Source organism: Peromyscus leucopus, chromosome 18 (genome assembly GCF_004664715.2).
Source record: "Peromyscus leucopus breed LL Stock chromosome 18, UCI_PerLeu_2.1, whole genome shotgun sequence".
Lineage (NCBI taxonomy): Eukaryota > Metazoa > Chordata > Mammalia > Rodentia > Cricetidae > Peromyscus > Peromyscus leucopus.
The window spans coordinates 9487683-9501617 of NC_051078.1; the positions used below are offsets into that span (position 1 = coordinate 9487683).

The 13935-nt window shown below is 44.2% G+C and overlaps 1 protein-coding gene across 1 annotated transcript in view; it reads left to right on the forward strand.

Annotated features, from left to right (window-relative positions):
* Msrb3 (methionine sulfoxide reductase B3) overlaps nucleotides 1-13935 on the forward strand; it is a 127768-nt gene that overhangs the window by 14016 nt on the left and 99817 nt on the right. Inside the window, exon 2 of the mRNA XM_028869607.1 lies at nucleotides 13507-13635. Coding sequence (XP_028725440.1) covers nucleotides 13560-13635 — 76 coding nt within the window. The 5' untranslated portion in view covers nucleotides 13507-13559. The remainder of the gene's footprint in view (nucleotides 1-13506; nucleotides 13636-13935) is intronic.

The following is a 13935-nucleotide window of genomic DNA, read 5'->3' on the forward strand; positions in this document are numbered from 1 at the left end:
GCATCTCTCCTGACCCCTTTCTTCATTTGAACGCTGGGCAACAGTCCTACCCTTTATTGTTAGTTTAAATGTCCAATGAAGCAAACGTTTCTCATGTCTCCAGGCTGCGTTCCTTCTCTTTGTTGTGGGTCTGTGTTCTCCATTCCGTCACTGTGGGACTGTCGCCGCCATTAGCAACCTTAGCTTTCAGGACGCTAACAGGCAAGCTGCCGGAGACGGTGGCATCTTCTTTTACTTTCCGCCTCTGTTCGTCGGATAGAATGAGGAGTGAATGCAACATGGGCTTGTCCAGGTTGAGAAACGAGAGCACTCCCGAGTTTGCTGTGTGTGTGTGTGTGTGTGTGTGTGTCTGTCTGTCTGTCTGTCTGTCTTTCAAGTTTACAAAAGAGGGGAGAAAGCTCCAGCTTTCTGTGGGTTGACTCTCACAGATACGGACTGAATAGAGAGGACAAGGGTGACATCGGTGCTGAAGTGAGCTCTGGAAAGGAGGGGTGGAATTCCTGCTGTCAGAGTTTCTCATTTTTGATTGGCGCGCCAGCCAGGCTTTTCAAGGCAGGACCCCCGGTATCTCCCAGTTTGGCTATTACTTTTGAGAGTCAGCACGTGGGTGCTCCCTCTGTCCTTTGTGAGATGACAGCCTGGGTCAGTCCCTTGCAGAATTAGCCACTGGCTCTAGACGGAGCACATGTCTTCCCATACCCGGTGGCCTGGCTGTGTTGTGTCCCTTCTTCGGCCTCTCTAGACCCTGGCGGGAAGGTGCTGGGCTCTCACTGACTTGCAGGCAGCGATCCCATGTGATGTGAGCTGGGATCTGGCCTTTTTCTTCCATTCTTCCTCTTTGCACTTTATCTGCCAGAAACTCTTTAGAAGAACCCTGTTGGTGTTGTTTTAAGGGCGGATGCAGGTTTTCCTGTTTTTATATTCCGTTCTCCACTTTGATGGGAATGACGAATCTGACTACGGGCTCTGAGTGAAAAGCTCTTTTGAAAAATATTGCTTCTCTTTTATCTGTGCCTGTGTGCACCAGATGAAAGAAAGTCTCCTTTGCTCTCTCTCTTCTTCAAAACCCTTCTCCGTCATTTCTTCAATCTGCAACGCTACGTGAGTCACTGTTTTAATAAGCTCAGTAAAATCACTCTTTTATTTTTGTTTTGTGATGTTTTTCTCCCTGTGTTCATTTTTTTTTGCAGCATGTTTTCTGTATTGTATTTGTCTTCATCTTTTATAGGGGTGTTTTAGTTTCTATGACTGTTAAAAAAAAAAAACATACCAGCAAACCTCATCCAATCTGTTCCATTAAAAGTAAAACAGTATTTAACTCTTTACATGGGAGGAAGGCTGAGCAAGGTTTCCTACCATAGGGAATGGGCTCTGAAAAGCCAGCTCATGCACCAGGGATAAGTCCTGGTCCAACTGCCAGGGGCCCCACAAACAGATCTAGCCACGCAACTGTCACTCACATTCAGAGGGTCTAATTCGGTCCCATGCAGGTTCCCCAGCTGACAGGTCAGACTTCGTGAGCTCCCACTAACTCGGGTCAGCTGTCTATGTGGTTTTCCCCATTATGATCATATGATCCTCCTTGCTCATATGATTCCTCCTCCCTCTCTTCAATTGAACTCCAGGAGCTCAGCCCAATGCTTGGCTGTGGATCACTGCATCTTACAGCAATTCTTATAAAGAAAAGCATTTAATTGGGCCTGGCTTACAGTTTCAGAGGTTTAGTCCATTATCATCAGGATAGAAAGCATGGCGGCATGTAGGCAGACATGGTGCTGGAGAGGTAGCTGAGAGTTCTACATCTGGATTCACAGGCAGCAGGAGAGACTCTGGGCCTGGCTTGAGCATTTGACAGTGATATGCTTGCTCTAACAAGACCACACCACCTCATAGTGCCATACCCTTGTGACCAAACCTATGAGCTTATGGGGGCCATTCTTATTCAAACCACCACACCACCATATATTTTACATCTTAATTTTGCCAACCTTAAATTAATGATATTTTGACTTCTGTATCCTAAGGATCATTATCTATCATTCATAGCCTAGAGTTCAACCTTGAGCTGATACTTTTTTTTTCTTTTTTTTCTTTTTTTTTTTTAGTTTTTCGAGACAGGGTTTCTCTGTGAAGCTTTGCACCTTTCCTGGAACTCACTTGGTAGCCCAGGCTGGGATACTTTTTTTTTTCAAATGAGGAAAGATGAATTTGTTTCCTAAGACTGAAGGAATTCCATAAAAGCTATCATATATCCCTTACAAAACATTTGATTAAAAAGATGATTATTAAAAGGCAAAATAAGGAGGTTGGAATATTGTTATTGGTAAAACTGATTGCAAGTCATAATGTATTATGGAATATATAAAGGGTCACCACCATTCTCTGCTGAAAGAGGGACAAAGACAATGGAGTTTATAGGAATTTTGGTGAACAATTCCTATCAGTCACAAGGTCATTAGTGCTGGGAGTTCAAGATCTCAAGTGGTGTGGAGAATTCTCAGGGTCATGTGCAAAGTTAGTTTTAAGTCCTTGAATACTTTATCTTTGAATGACAGTTTTAGCATTGCAACTGTAATTGATAGCTTCTGTTGGAGTTGATAAGAGTTGCCCAACCTTTGATTTTTGCGAACATAAAGTCGGGTCACCCGGAACTGATGGAAACCACTGATTGCAAAATTTGAAATTTTATTTTTTTCTGTCAAAGAAGATATTTTTCGGAAAGCCACTAAGGAAGGCATAATTCCTGAGGTGGAAAAAATCATCCTTGTGAAGTTAAGTGTTAATAGTCTTTCTTTTCATATCCTAAAGTAAGGGAACTGAGTTTTATAACTCTGTAACTCTCTTTCCTTTCTCCTCCCTCTCCTCCTCCCCCTCCTCCCTCCTCTCCCTCCTCTTTCTTTTCCCCCTCCTTCCCTCCCTCCTCTCTCTCCTCTCCCCCCTCCTCTCCCTTACCTTTCCCTTCTCTCCCTCCTCATCCTCCTCTCCCTTTTCTTCCCCCTCTTTGCTTCCCTTCTGGACAGGGAAAGTACAGTTGACCGCACTGTGCTATAATAGTGTTACAAACATTGCATTTAACCCAAACTTGAATGAAATAACTATTATTACCCATTATTTTGCAGGCAAGGAAGCTAAAGATCTATAGAGATCTCCAGGAAATGGAAGGTTTCAGGGAGGAAATGAACAGTTGGTTATATTCAGGACATAACATTTATTTGTTTATTCAACAGGTATACGCTGGCTGCCTTCTAAGAGCGAGACATGGAGTGAGGCACTAGAAATAGTAAAGGCTAAGAGAGTTGGGAGCGTGTGGGTGTGCCAGAGTATGATGAGGGCCGAGGTTCCACAAACAGCAATGGAAATGACTCTGACCGGTCTCGGAGGTGGGACAGGGAGATGGGCTGAGCTCTTCTCTGGAGGAGGCAGTGGGACTCAGAGCATGTTAAGTTGTGTCTGAGCACGGGCAAAGTCCGTGCATAGGGCTTGCTCGCGCATCGGACAGCAGGGTGGATATGACGGGGATCAGAAGTGTAAGGCTAGTAGCAGGCTGTTTGTTCTCCATGCTAGGTGAGAAGCAGAAAGAAAAGGATGCATTGGGGGAACAAAATGGTGATACAGTCGCCATCAATTTGTGTGGCGTGGATAGCAGCCGTTAAAGAAGAATCAAGAAACTGGGTTTGTGTTTTTAGTGATGGGCAGATGGGAATACCTTGGAACAAAAGTATGGAAAGAATAATACATTAGGGAAGAAAGAAAGGAGCTGAGTTTGGTTTTGTTTTGAGACAGCATCTCACGCTGGAGACTAGGCTGGCTTGGCACTCAAAGTAATCCTCCTGTTTCAGTAAGCCTCACAAAAGGCTACATAGTGAGACCTTGCCTCAGAAAAGATACCAATCACGGACAGACATAGATACTGTAACTTATAGCCCCACGCCTAGAATTATGGTATTGATTCAGCCAACATCAGGAAGGGTTTTTCTTTAGATGAAATCATGGTCATTTGGAACGCTGTATTTTTTCCAAACATGAATTTTGTTTTCATGAAAAAGCCTGCCAGTGACTCTTAGTACAAGGGCACTAAGCAATACCCTCCAACTTTACCTCCCTCTGTCTCATTCTTCCAAAGCAGAGGTCCAAATCATTATTGTTTTGATGCTCGCTTTCATAATTTTGATAGAGTTACAGCAGCATATGTTGATTTTTCAAACTTAGAAAATATCGAGACATAAAAGAGAAGGGTTCCTTCCCCATCGCGTCAGTATTTTGTCTACCAGTGTTGACTATTGGTATTGCAATCTCTTCGTTGTTCACATTATAGCATCGGGGGGTTTAATCCTGGCTTTTGATAGCCCGGGGCCAGGCCGTGGTGGAGAAAGAGATACAGCAGCGGGACTTAGGTAAACCGGAAGCTTAGTTTTCCTCCAGGTACTAGGTCAGACGTGACACCCATCTCTGCTTCCTGGCCTCTTAGCGCTGTCTTCTCCATCAAGGAACTGCTGTTTCTGTCACCAATGCTTACGATCTGTTACTGTGTCCCAGGAGGGAAGAAGGAATGGAGAGCAGGTGACTGTGTCTTTAAAGCTCGTCTGGAAGACCACACAGCCGACTGACTTACATTCCCTTTTCCGCCATCCAGTCTCAGGTTCCGATCCAGCTTCCAGGGCAGCCAAGACACGTGACTGTAGGTCTGGCTAACGCTCCAGGAGCTTCTCTTATGGCATGCAGGCAGGGAGGGTGGTTTATGGTGAGCAGTGTCTCCTCTGTGCTCCATTGGATGAAGGACCTGACGGTCTGGGGCTTTCTCTTTCATTCTCCTTCTGGCTTTCTTTGCTACTATATCTCCTTTTGGTTTGGATGTGCTAAGCTGCTGGTGTTTACAGTGTGTTCAGAAACAGCCAAATATCTGTCCACAGGTTATTTTTAAAAGCTTATGTTGTTACAACGTTTTTTTTTTTTTTTTTTTTTTTTTTGTGTGTGTGTGTGTGTGTGTGTGTGTGTGTGTGTGATTGCTTGCTTTTAGTTTAAAAAAGTGAGCTGTTGCTGAGATTGCTTTTCCTTAGGTCTGGAGTAAGTATTTCTGGGACACTAGAAGAGACATTATATATTTGTTTTTGGTAGCATCATGGCAAATAGATTGTCTTTTTTCTTATTTTTCTTGTTTGATAAGCATGAGAGCATCATGTCTGTATGGACTTGTGGGCAGGCTCCAACTTGCTGAATCAGTAAGAAGCTGCAACAGATGTGGTTAGTGCCGAGGGTGCAGCCAGTCACTTTAAGATAAAGGATTTCATTCATTCATTCATTCATTCATTCATTCATTCATTCATTCACAAATTGCTCAGCTTTACCTCGGAGTGACCACTTTGCTCTTTGAAGGGTTAGGGTCAGTTAACTCTATGCGGTCAGGCTAAGCCACATTCCATCTGGTCTTCAGTGTCTTTCTGTGAAAGGAGAGTCCTCTCCTCCAGCCAAAGCAAGAGTCACTTTGTGATATTTAGTAGCAGAGGGGTGAGTAATGGGAGAGCCCCTACGGCTTTCTGGGTTACTGCCCTGACCTTGGCATTGACTTCTCATCTTTTTGGACTATTTTTTTTCTGAAATAGGTACAGTAATCTGGAGCACCAGAATTCCTGTCTTTGAGGATTAATATATATTATTTTTCATTATGTATTTGTGGGTATATGCTCATGGAGGTTGGGGTATCTGATTGCCACAGAGGGGCCGGTGTCACAAGAAGTTGGGACCTGACCCTTGGGGACTAAACTCGAGTCCTCTAGAAGAGCAATACACCCTCTTAACTGCTGGGCTGTCTCTCCAGCCCAAAGGAATTTTTAATACAGTAGAAGATATTAACATTCACTTTCTTCTGGCTCCATCACGTGTTGACATGGAGCTTCAAACAAGTTATTTTACCCGAACTTTGGTTCTTGCTGGAACAGACAATCACCAACACCAGTGGCTGGAGATGCTGAAGGCTTCGCTGTGGGCCAGATGGAAAGGGCTGCTGCTTGTCTCCTTATTCCAGGATCCTGGCTAATAGAATTACCCTCATCTAATTATGTGCACGGCTGGGTTTTGTTACAGCACAAAAGCAAGCTCTGCGAGGTTTCACACCAGCAGTTAATTGGCTTGGAGGTGGCACTTTTTTTTTTTTTTTTTTTTTTTTTTTTTTTTTTTACATTTTTATTTTTGCTGCTCATGGATCGCTTGGAGCTTGTCACAGGGGTCTCCCTCCGCCACAAGGGGGCGGGCGCAGGAACTGCGTTCCGAGCATGGGAAGTGGAGAGCCAGAAATAACAGTGGGAGGAACTACTTTAGGGAATCACATTCATACTCAGAGTTCAGGCGCTTGAATCTGATTATCACTTATAATCATGAGAAATGCGCCCATGCAGATATTTAAAGAATACAAAGTAGAGCAGGTTATAAAACTATGGAAGTGCCGGTAAATAAATAAAGCACACAGCGCAAGCACAAGTTGATATTACTATTATCTAGAAGCTGTTAGGAAAATAGGGCATTGGAGCTTTGAGCAAGGTTAGCATTAGAGCTTTGTAGCTGTTTGCCAAGAAGTGTGTGTGTGTGTGTGTGTGTGTGTGTGTGTGTGAAGTTGTAAGCATCTGGAAGGGTGGAGATCCATAAGGAAGAGAGTGAACAAGTCAGAAACCCAAAGGAGGAACAGAGGACTAGACCTGGGGGCATGGTTACTTTGGGGACCAGAAAAAAATGGCATCAGAAGTAGAGACACTACTTCTGCAAAGGAATGAAGAAAATGCTAATGAGAAAACCAAGGGAGATCAGCCGTGTAAGATGCGGCCGGGAGGCTCTGCTCTCCAGTTCTGTGGGGTCTGTAGTGTATATATATATATATGAATTATGAATTATGTATTATGTATATGAATTTAGAGGTGTCATGTGCTCCTCTAATGGCCGCTATCATAAGCTCCGTGTTTACAGAGGAGACTTGGAAACCTCAGAGTAAAGCCTCTTGCGGAAATGTAGCCAGCGAGGGGTTTCGTGGGAACTCCAGGACTAGAAAAGAAAAACCAAAAGCTTTCCTACATAAAAGAAAACAGCGAAAAGAAACCATTAAAAAGGGAGACTAAACCAGGTGCCGGCTATAGAACTGTAAGGTCAGCTGCTTGGGCTGTAGACTGGGTTCAAGGCCAGCAAGGCCTCATTTCAAATAAAAAGTCACAGAAACGTCTGGGAATGAAGCCTGGCGAAAGCGTTTGTCTAGAAGGCGCAGGGCCCCAAGTCCAGCACGCAGTCACCCTCCCCACAGAACCCTGAAAGTTAAAATGGTTGGTGTGGGTTTTTCTGTCTTGTCAATGTTTCTTGTGTATTAAGAAAAATAGCTGGGGGTCTGAGGAAAAAGAAAGAAAAAAACATAGCAGAAATCCATATATAAAATAGAAGCTATAAACTGTGATGATGGGTGGCCATTTTAGAAAACTGCGCAGATGTGTACCGTGGTCGAGAGAGTTTTAAAGCTGTGGTTCTTAACCTTCCTAATACCGGGACCCTTTTAATATGGTTCCTTATGTTTCGGGGAACTCCCCCCCCACCATAAAATTATTTTTGTTGCTACTTCATAACTGTAATTTTGCTGCTGTTATGAATTGTAAGGTAAATGTTTTCTGATGGTCTTAGGTGACCCTCATGAAAGGTTGTGACCCACAGTTTGAGAACCCCTGCTTTAAAGGATCAATTTGAGAGTGTCTAAATCGCCACGTTCTACTGCGCTCCTTGCCAATCAGGAACCTGGGGACAAAAGGCATTTCATAGAACAGCCTCAGGAGAAGTTGAGTGTATGCCTGTAATTCTCTGCTAGTCACACCCCTGGAGTCCTTTTTAACGGACCCAGCGTAACCCTGCCGTGATCAATATCAGGTACACCTTTTATGTGCTCATCTTGCTATGTGAATTCAATAATGAAAATGTAGACGCTGCATCACGTAGACATCTCTCGTTTTTCCGAATTGGCTGGCCTGTAGTTAGTCTTTTAACATTTTCAAGATAAAAGATGTGTTTGTCTCCTGGCCTTCCTCACTGTGATGTGACGGATGCCGATGTGCTCGGGTAGTCCTGTGGAGACCATTACATGGTTGTAGAACAGATGGCATAGGCTGCACATCCAGTTCAGTACCCATGCTAGATCTGACTTCATTCTTTTCCCTTTTAGGTTGGAAACAGTCAAAAATTAATACATGAAACAGACACTATTAAAGACTATAAATCCATCTAGCTGTTTAAAAAATATCTTTGTTATCCAACTTTGGCTCCTAAGGACAGTTTTTAACGAGACTTTTTACAGCTGACATTTTACAACCAGTAGGTGGTGGCTTCTGGCCTGTGAGGTGTTCTCCAAGCTTTGCTAATGAGAGACAGAAAGGGTGTCGATCCAGATGGGGGTGGAGGAGGGGAGGAATTGTAATCGGGATCTATTATGTGAGGAAAAAAAAATCTATTTCAATACAAGGAAGAAAGAATTAAATCTTTAGAGGATGCAAGCTAGACCAGTCGATTTTAAGGCAACACAGTATGAGAAGGCGCACTGATATTGTTTCAGGCTGTCATTTCTTAATCTTCAGATGATAACGAAGAATAGCCACAATTATCGGAAAGGGTTACTAAAGTACCATTTCCTTTCCACTGTTTGTCTGTGTGGGTGCATTTGCTTTATGTACATACTTCAACCAGATCGACATAGCCCGATGTATTGACTGTAGAAGTACAAACGTGAGAAAAATTGTGCTTTCTGAAGGCAGATATCCAATAGAATTGCAAAAACATAAAACTCTCCCCATCATGTGTATATTTTTGTTCTGGATAATATATTTTTCACTGAAATATCAACTTTGTAAATTTATTCAAGATTTCTAATTAAAAGGTAAAAATCATAATTTTGCAAGTTATTTATTACCATTTTATTGTAGCCAATACTGTGAAGTTTGTTCACTCATAATTTGTTATTGTAGTAAGTATTGATGGGTATAGCTACATAAAGATATTTGAACTCCTTGATGATTCTTTGGAGTGTAAAGGATCTTGAGATAAAAATGTTCAGGAATATGTGGACGTATCGATATAAAAATGAAAGCTGAGTTCTCCTTTATACATCTTAGCAGTTGTTTCAAATCCCAGTATTCACCATTCTGTCTTCTAAAGCTGGGAGTTGCTCTCCGAAGAGAGCAAGGAGTTTGGCCACATTTTCTATTCCCGCTTCTGCCAGTAAGTTTTTTGAGAGCCGGACTACAGCTTTGCATCTTCGCATCTCAATCAGCAGCTGATACATTGTTTCCCATGCTGCAGAGAGATTGTTTTCCGGGAGAACCGAGTAACTTAAAATTCCATGTCTCTTCCTGTCCTGTCTCTCTCTCCCCTTCCTTCCTTAAAAAAATAAAGTCAGAGTTATTTTGGCTCATGGTTTCGAAGACTAGTCCATCCTGATGGGAAAGCCACGGGGAACCGCTCAGTTCATGTCTCAGAGAGCCAGGAAGCAGAGGAAGAGAACGTCCAGCATTCTAAAACAGTCCATGTCTTAAAATCATCTACTTTGAAAATGCTTCGAAAGAGGATTCTTAAAAGCCGGCCTTCTGCGCAGTCGCAGAAACATCTCTGGTTAGCAAAGGCGGTAGGTACTCATCACTACCCATCCGGCTGTTGACCTCAAGCAGCAGCTAAAAGAGTGACCCATTCACTCAGCAAGTAAGGTGTGTGTCAGGCCCATGGGGATGAGAACCGTGTTTTTCATAGAGTTTTAGAGCAGACTTTGTAATCAGTGGCTCCAAAGTGCTAACCAGGGTGGAGCTTCTTCTGAATGAAATGGGAATGGTGGTGACATGAACCCGAGACCCTCCGCTGAGCCGTTTCAGTCAAAGGTGGTCTTTGTTCTAGGATTGTTTCCTTGGTCCTTGCTGGTCCTTTCTGTCAGCATACCTTTTCTTTCTTGAGAGCCTGGGGAGAGTCGAATGTTACTTTTTTTTTTTTAATTGTCCTTGACAACTTTTAAATTTGTCAATTCGCTTGCCTTTTGTAGTTTTGGGGAGGGAATTTTACTAGCTTGTGAAAAACCACCGATGTATACATTTCTTTGCGTTTGTTGGAGAGGGCTCTGACCTCTAGGGTTGATGGCTTTTAAGTCCACTGGTACAGTCCGCCCTATCTGGAACTAATTATCAACTTGATGAATTCTCTGGATCCCCTGGTAGTGATCTCTCTTCAGTATAGCACGTTGTTTAACTTCAGGCGAAAAGGCGGGGGGGGGGGGGGGGGGGGGGGGGGGGGGAGTCGGGGAGGATCCACACCCCAGACACTAGCAAACTGACTTTAGTCGTGATCTGGATGTTAACATTCTGGGGTGGTAGGGAGGTGGGAGAGCAGAACTTGAATACACTTTGAATTATCTTTGAATTTTAAGTGAAGATGCTGTTCACCATCTCAGCTCTCATAGGCTGCAAGCAGTTAGACACACGTAACAGAGTGTAATTCCTTTCAACACTGTCAGCAAGGGAACTGGCAACATTAGAAACGAGTGCCCTAAACAACCAGTCTCGGAGGTCAGTTATTTACATCAGGTCTTCTGTGCAGGAAGTGGATGGATGCTTAGTAGTTATGTGTTGGGTAGTGGGATATGAAAATGGAACGGATCCCCTCCCTGCCCTTAAGAGCTGCTTGATTTGGAAGAAGAGGGGATGAAAGCAGGCCAGTATCCCCAGAAGGGTCCCAGGAGAGGCGAGAGCATGTCAGATGCCCCAGGAGCATCAGAAAAGCTAAGCTCTGGCCAGTGGATGTTAGGAGCGGCAGCAGAGAGCCGTGGCTTGCAGCCAAGACCCGGAGGTAGTAGGAAACAGTGGGCTTGTTTGGGGGGAATGATAAGCAGGTGATCTGGCCATACTGTAGGATGGGATAGGATAGGGTGAGAAAGAGAAAAACGAAGGTGTGGAGTTGGATGGGTGGGGAGGTGGGGGGGGGATCTGGGAGGAGCTGAGGGAGGGGAACCTGGGATCAGAATGTACTGGTGAAAAATTTATGTTCAAGACTTTTTTTTTTAATTCATGTAATATTAGACACAGCAATGATTTGACATGTTTAAATAATATCAGCTTTTTCTGAACATATACCATATACTAGACATTGTTGGAGATACTTTTAGCTAATTAATTTATTTAGTGGTTATTTTAGAGTCAACGAAACCAAGATGCTAAAAAGGTAAGTGACTTGTCCAAGGTCATTCTGGTAGTGACAGGTACCGCCAGGGTTCCAGCTGGGCAGTCTGGCTCCACAGCTTGCATGCATCCGTGGTGATAGGCATCTCTCTGAAAACGGATTATATGCTCTAGCTCTGTTGTCTCTGTTGGCTCCGTTCACTTGCAAGTGTAAACACACACACTGTCTCTGTTTCCCCCAAACTTCACAAAACTATCATCCTTTTGCTCTAGAGGAAACCTGTCCCCGACTTCACACACTAGAAAGCACACTTCCCGGGGCTCTTTTGCTTGATGGAAGTGGGGGGCTGTGGGCAGGCAGCATTCTTCAGAACTGCCTTTCGAGCTGTAGCTCAGAAACGCATCCTCAGCTACCGTACCGTTCACACGCATTCTGTAAGTCTGTCCATTTTTTCCTCCCTAACATTCTTGTGCCCGTTAATGTAATTAGGGCCATACCAATGTCCAACCTATGAAGTCGTTGTTGGTGAGATCTGCACGTAGACCTCACTATGACTTGGGTCCCCACCCTTCAGCATGAAAAGGCCAGGTGCCTCCCACTAATTCTGCCAGTGGCTTCACCAGGTTGGTGCTAGTGTGGCCCGCCCTTCCAGGGTCAACCTGAAAAGCCCAACCCGCAACCTAACAGTTTAAACCCCCCAAACTGGGCAAAACCAACTTGCCACTAGATGGAGCTCTGGCTATTTGGGTAGGAAACAGGGAGTGAGGAGGACTACGAAAGGGCAGTCCCATTGAGCCTCTGGTGTTGGCAGTCCTTGGCTTTTAATTGTAGAAGGCATCTTTGTTCTTTGCCTGACCTGCCGAGTGACTGACGTCACTCCCTTTCTTCCTGTGGGCTGGCTTTGACACAAGCCAGATGGCCACAGTGATCCGTAGGTGCCCAGGCCGCCTGGTACAGCGGTCGATGAAACAGAATAGGAAGACATTTTATGGTCAGCTGTGGGAGCGCGGCGAGGCCGGAGCTCTGCTAAGTAATTACATTTACCGCACATACTTTGTTCCTCACGGGGAAGGGTCTCATGGAAAAAAAAAAAAAAAAACCCTACATTTTTATTTATGGCGTTGTGAGGTATAGACCTTTGATCTTTTATTAGCCAGTAGTCTGCTCCAAAGGCATGCACTCTCCCCCCACCTCGCTCTGCAGTCACTCGTGAAAATGACATGTTTATTTATGTCTAACGGTTCTCTCAGGCTGTGCATTGTGACTCTTACCTTCCCGCCCCCCCTCCTCCTCTCCCTCCCTCCACTTCGCCTCCAGTTAGGAACACCAAAATGTTTTAGTTTTGTGGAGAGTTTAGTTTGTGGAAGTCAGAGTTCAGGCATGTTAATACAAGCAGATTTCCGTCAGATATAGTCCAGAGCGATTTGGTTAAATATATTACTGTTTATTATGTGTTTGCTCTTCAAGGGGGTCACGAGAGTCCAGGAAAAGACTTTTATTTTGGGGTGGGGAATGGAGGTGGTCGTGGTCAGGAAATGAGCGAGACATTAATTTTATTCCATCTTTGGACGTGTGGCAGTTAAAGTTACTTAACATGGTAGTTTTAAATAAGGCATCAGAAATGGATCAGCACCGAGCATCCTCCACTTTCAATCGAAGCTATTGCAGCAGTACTCGAGATGTTTAGGAAGCCCTGTGAGCCGAACTTCTGTCGCAAGCGGAACAGCCTACAGTTTGGGGATTCTCCTACACGGTTCATTTCCAAAGACTTCAGTAAAATATATATATATATTTTTTACCCCTTTCAATGTTGGGTCATGAGGACCACTCATAGAATTTTATTTAGAAAGTATAAATCAGAAAATGGAACACAAGTACGTCTTCCTTATACAAATTTAATGGTTTGTGGAGGGAAATCTCCCCATTGTCCTTAGGTTTTTTGGGTTTGTTTTGTTTTGTCTTAAAGTGCGAGTTTCTGCATCTCACGAAGGCCTTGGGCATAAGGACAGGCTATGGGTCTGCCATCAGATGGGTGTTTCCTCACTCTGTTCAAGCTCCACTGGCCTGCGTCCTTGGATCTTTAGGCCCCAGTTTTCCCTCACAGGTGTACCCCATGGGGATAAAACCTGCCTCCTCAGTGCCCTGTTAATGATAACGGTGAGAGTCGGCTTGCCATCTGAAAGGGAGGCATGGGCAGTTTATTAGCACTGTGCATCTGCTTAGCTCTGTAAGCCAGAAACGTCAGCTGTTGAATGAACGTGCCTATTGTGTGTGATGTTTTAATTCGTTGTTTCTTGTTTTCTTTTCTTTTTTTTTCTTTTTTTTTCTCCTACTCAGCTCTTGGCCCTGGTCTTGCCTCTGGGTTTTGTTGCTGAAGATAGATCACAGTGATGTCTGCATTCAACCTGCTGCATTTGGTGACCAAGAGCCAGCCGGTGGCCCTGCGAGCCTGTGGGCTTCCCTCAGGTGGCTGCTTGTTCTCTCTGTAGTAGGACACTGGGATGAGTGGGTATTTCTGCTCTAGGAATGATACACTAGCTAGTAAAGCTACCAGGCTTTACCATATTCCATCCCTTTTATTTGGGCCCTAATTTGAAGACGGAGCGTGGCTCTAGGTCATCACTCTGCTCTGAATGACACTCATTTCCACAGTCCTTTCGATATTAGAAGCACTGTTTCTTTGCCCAGCATCTACTCGTCACTAGTATTTCATGGCGTCTTCTTGTCCTCTAGAGCACACTACACATCTGCAAACCATAGTGCGCT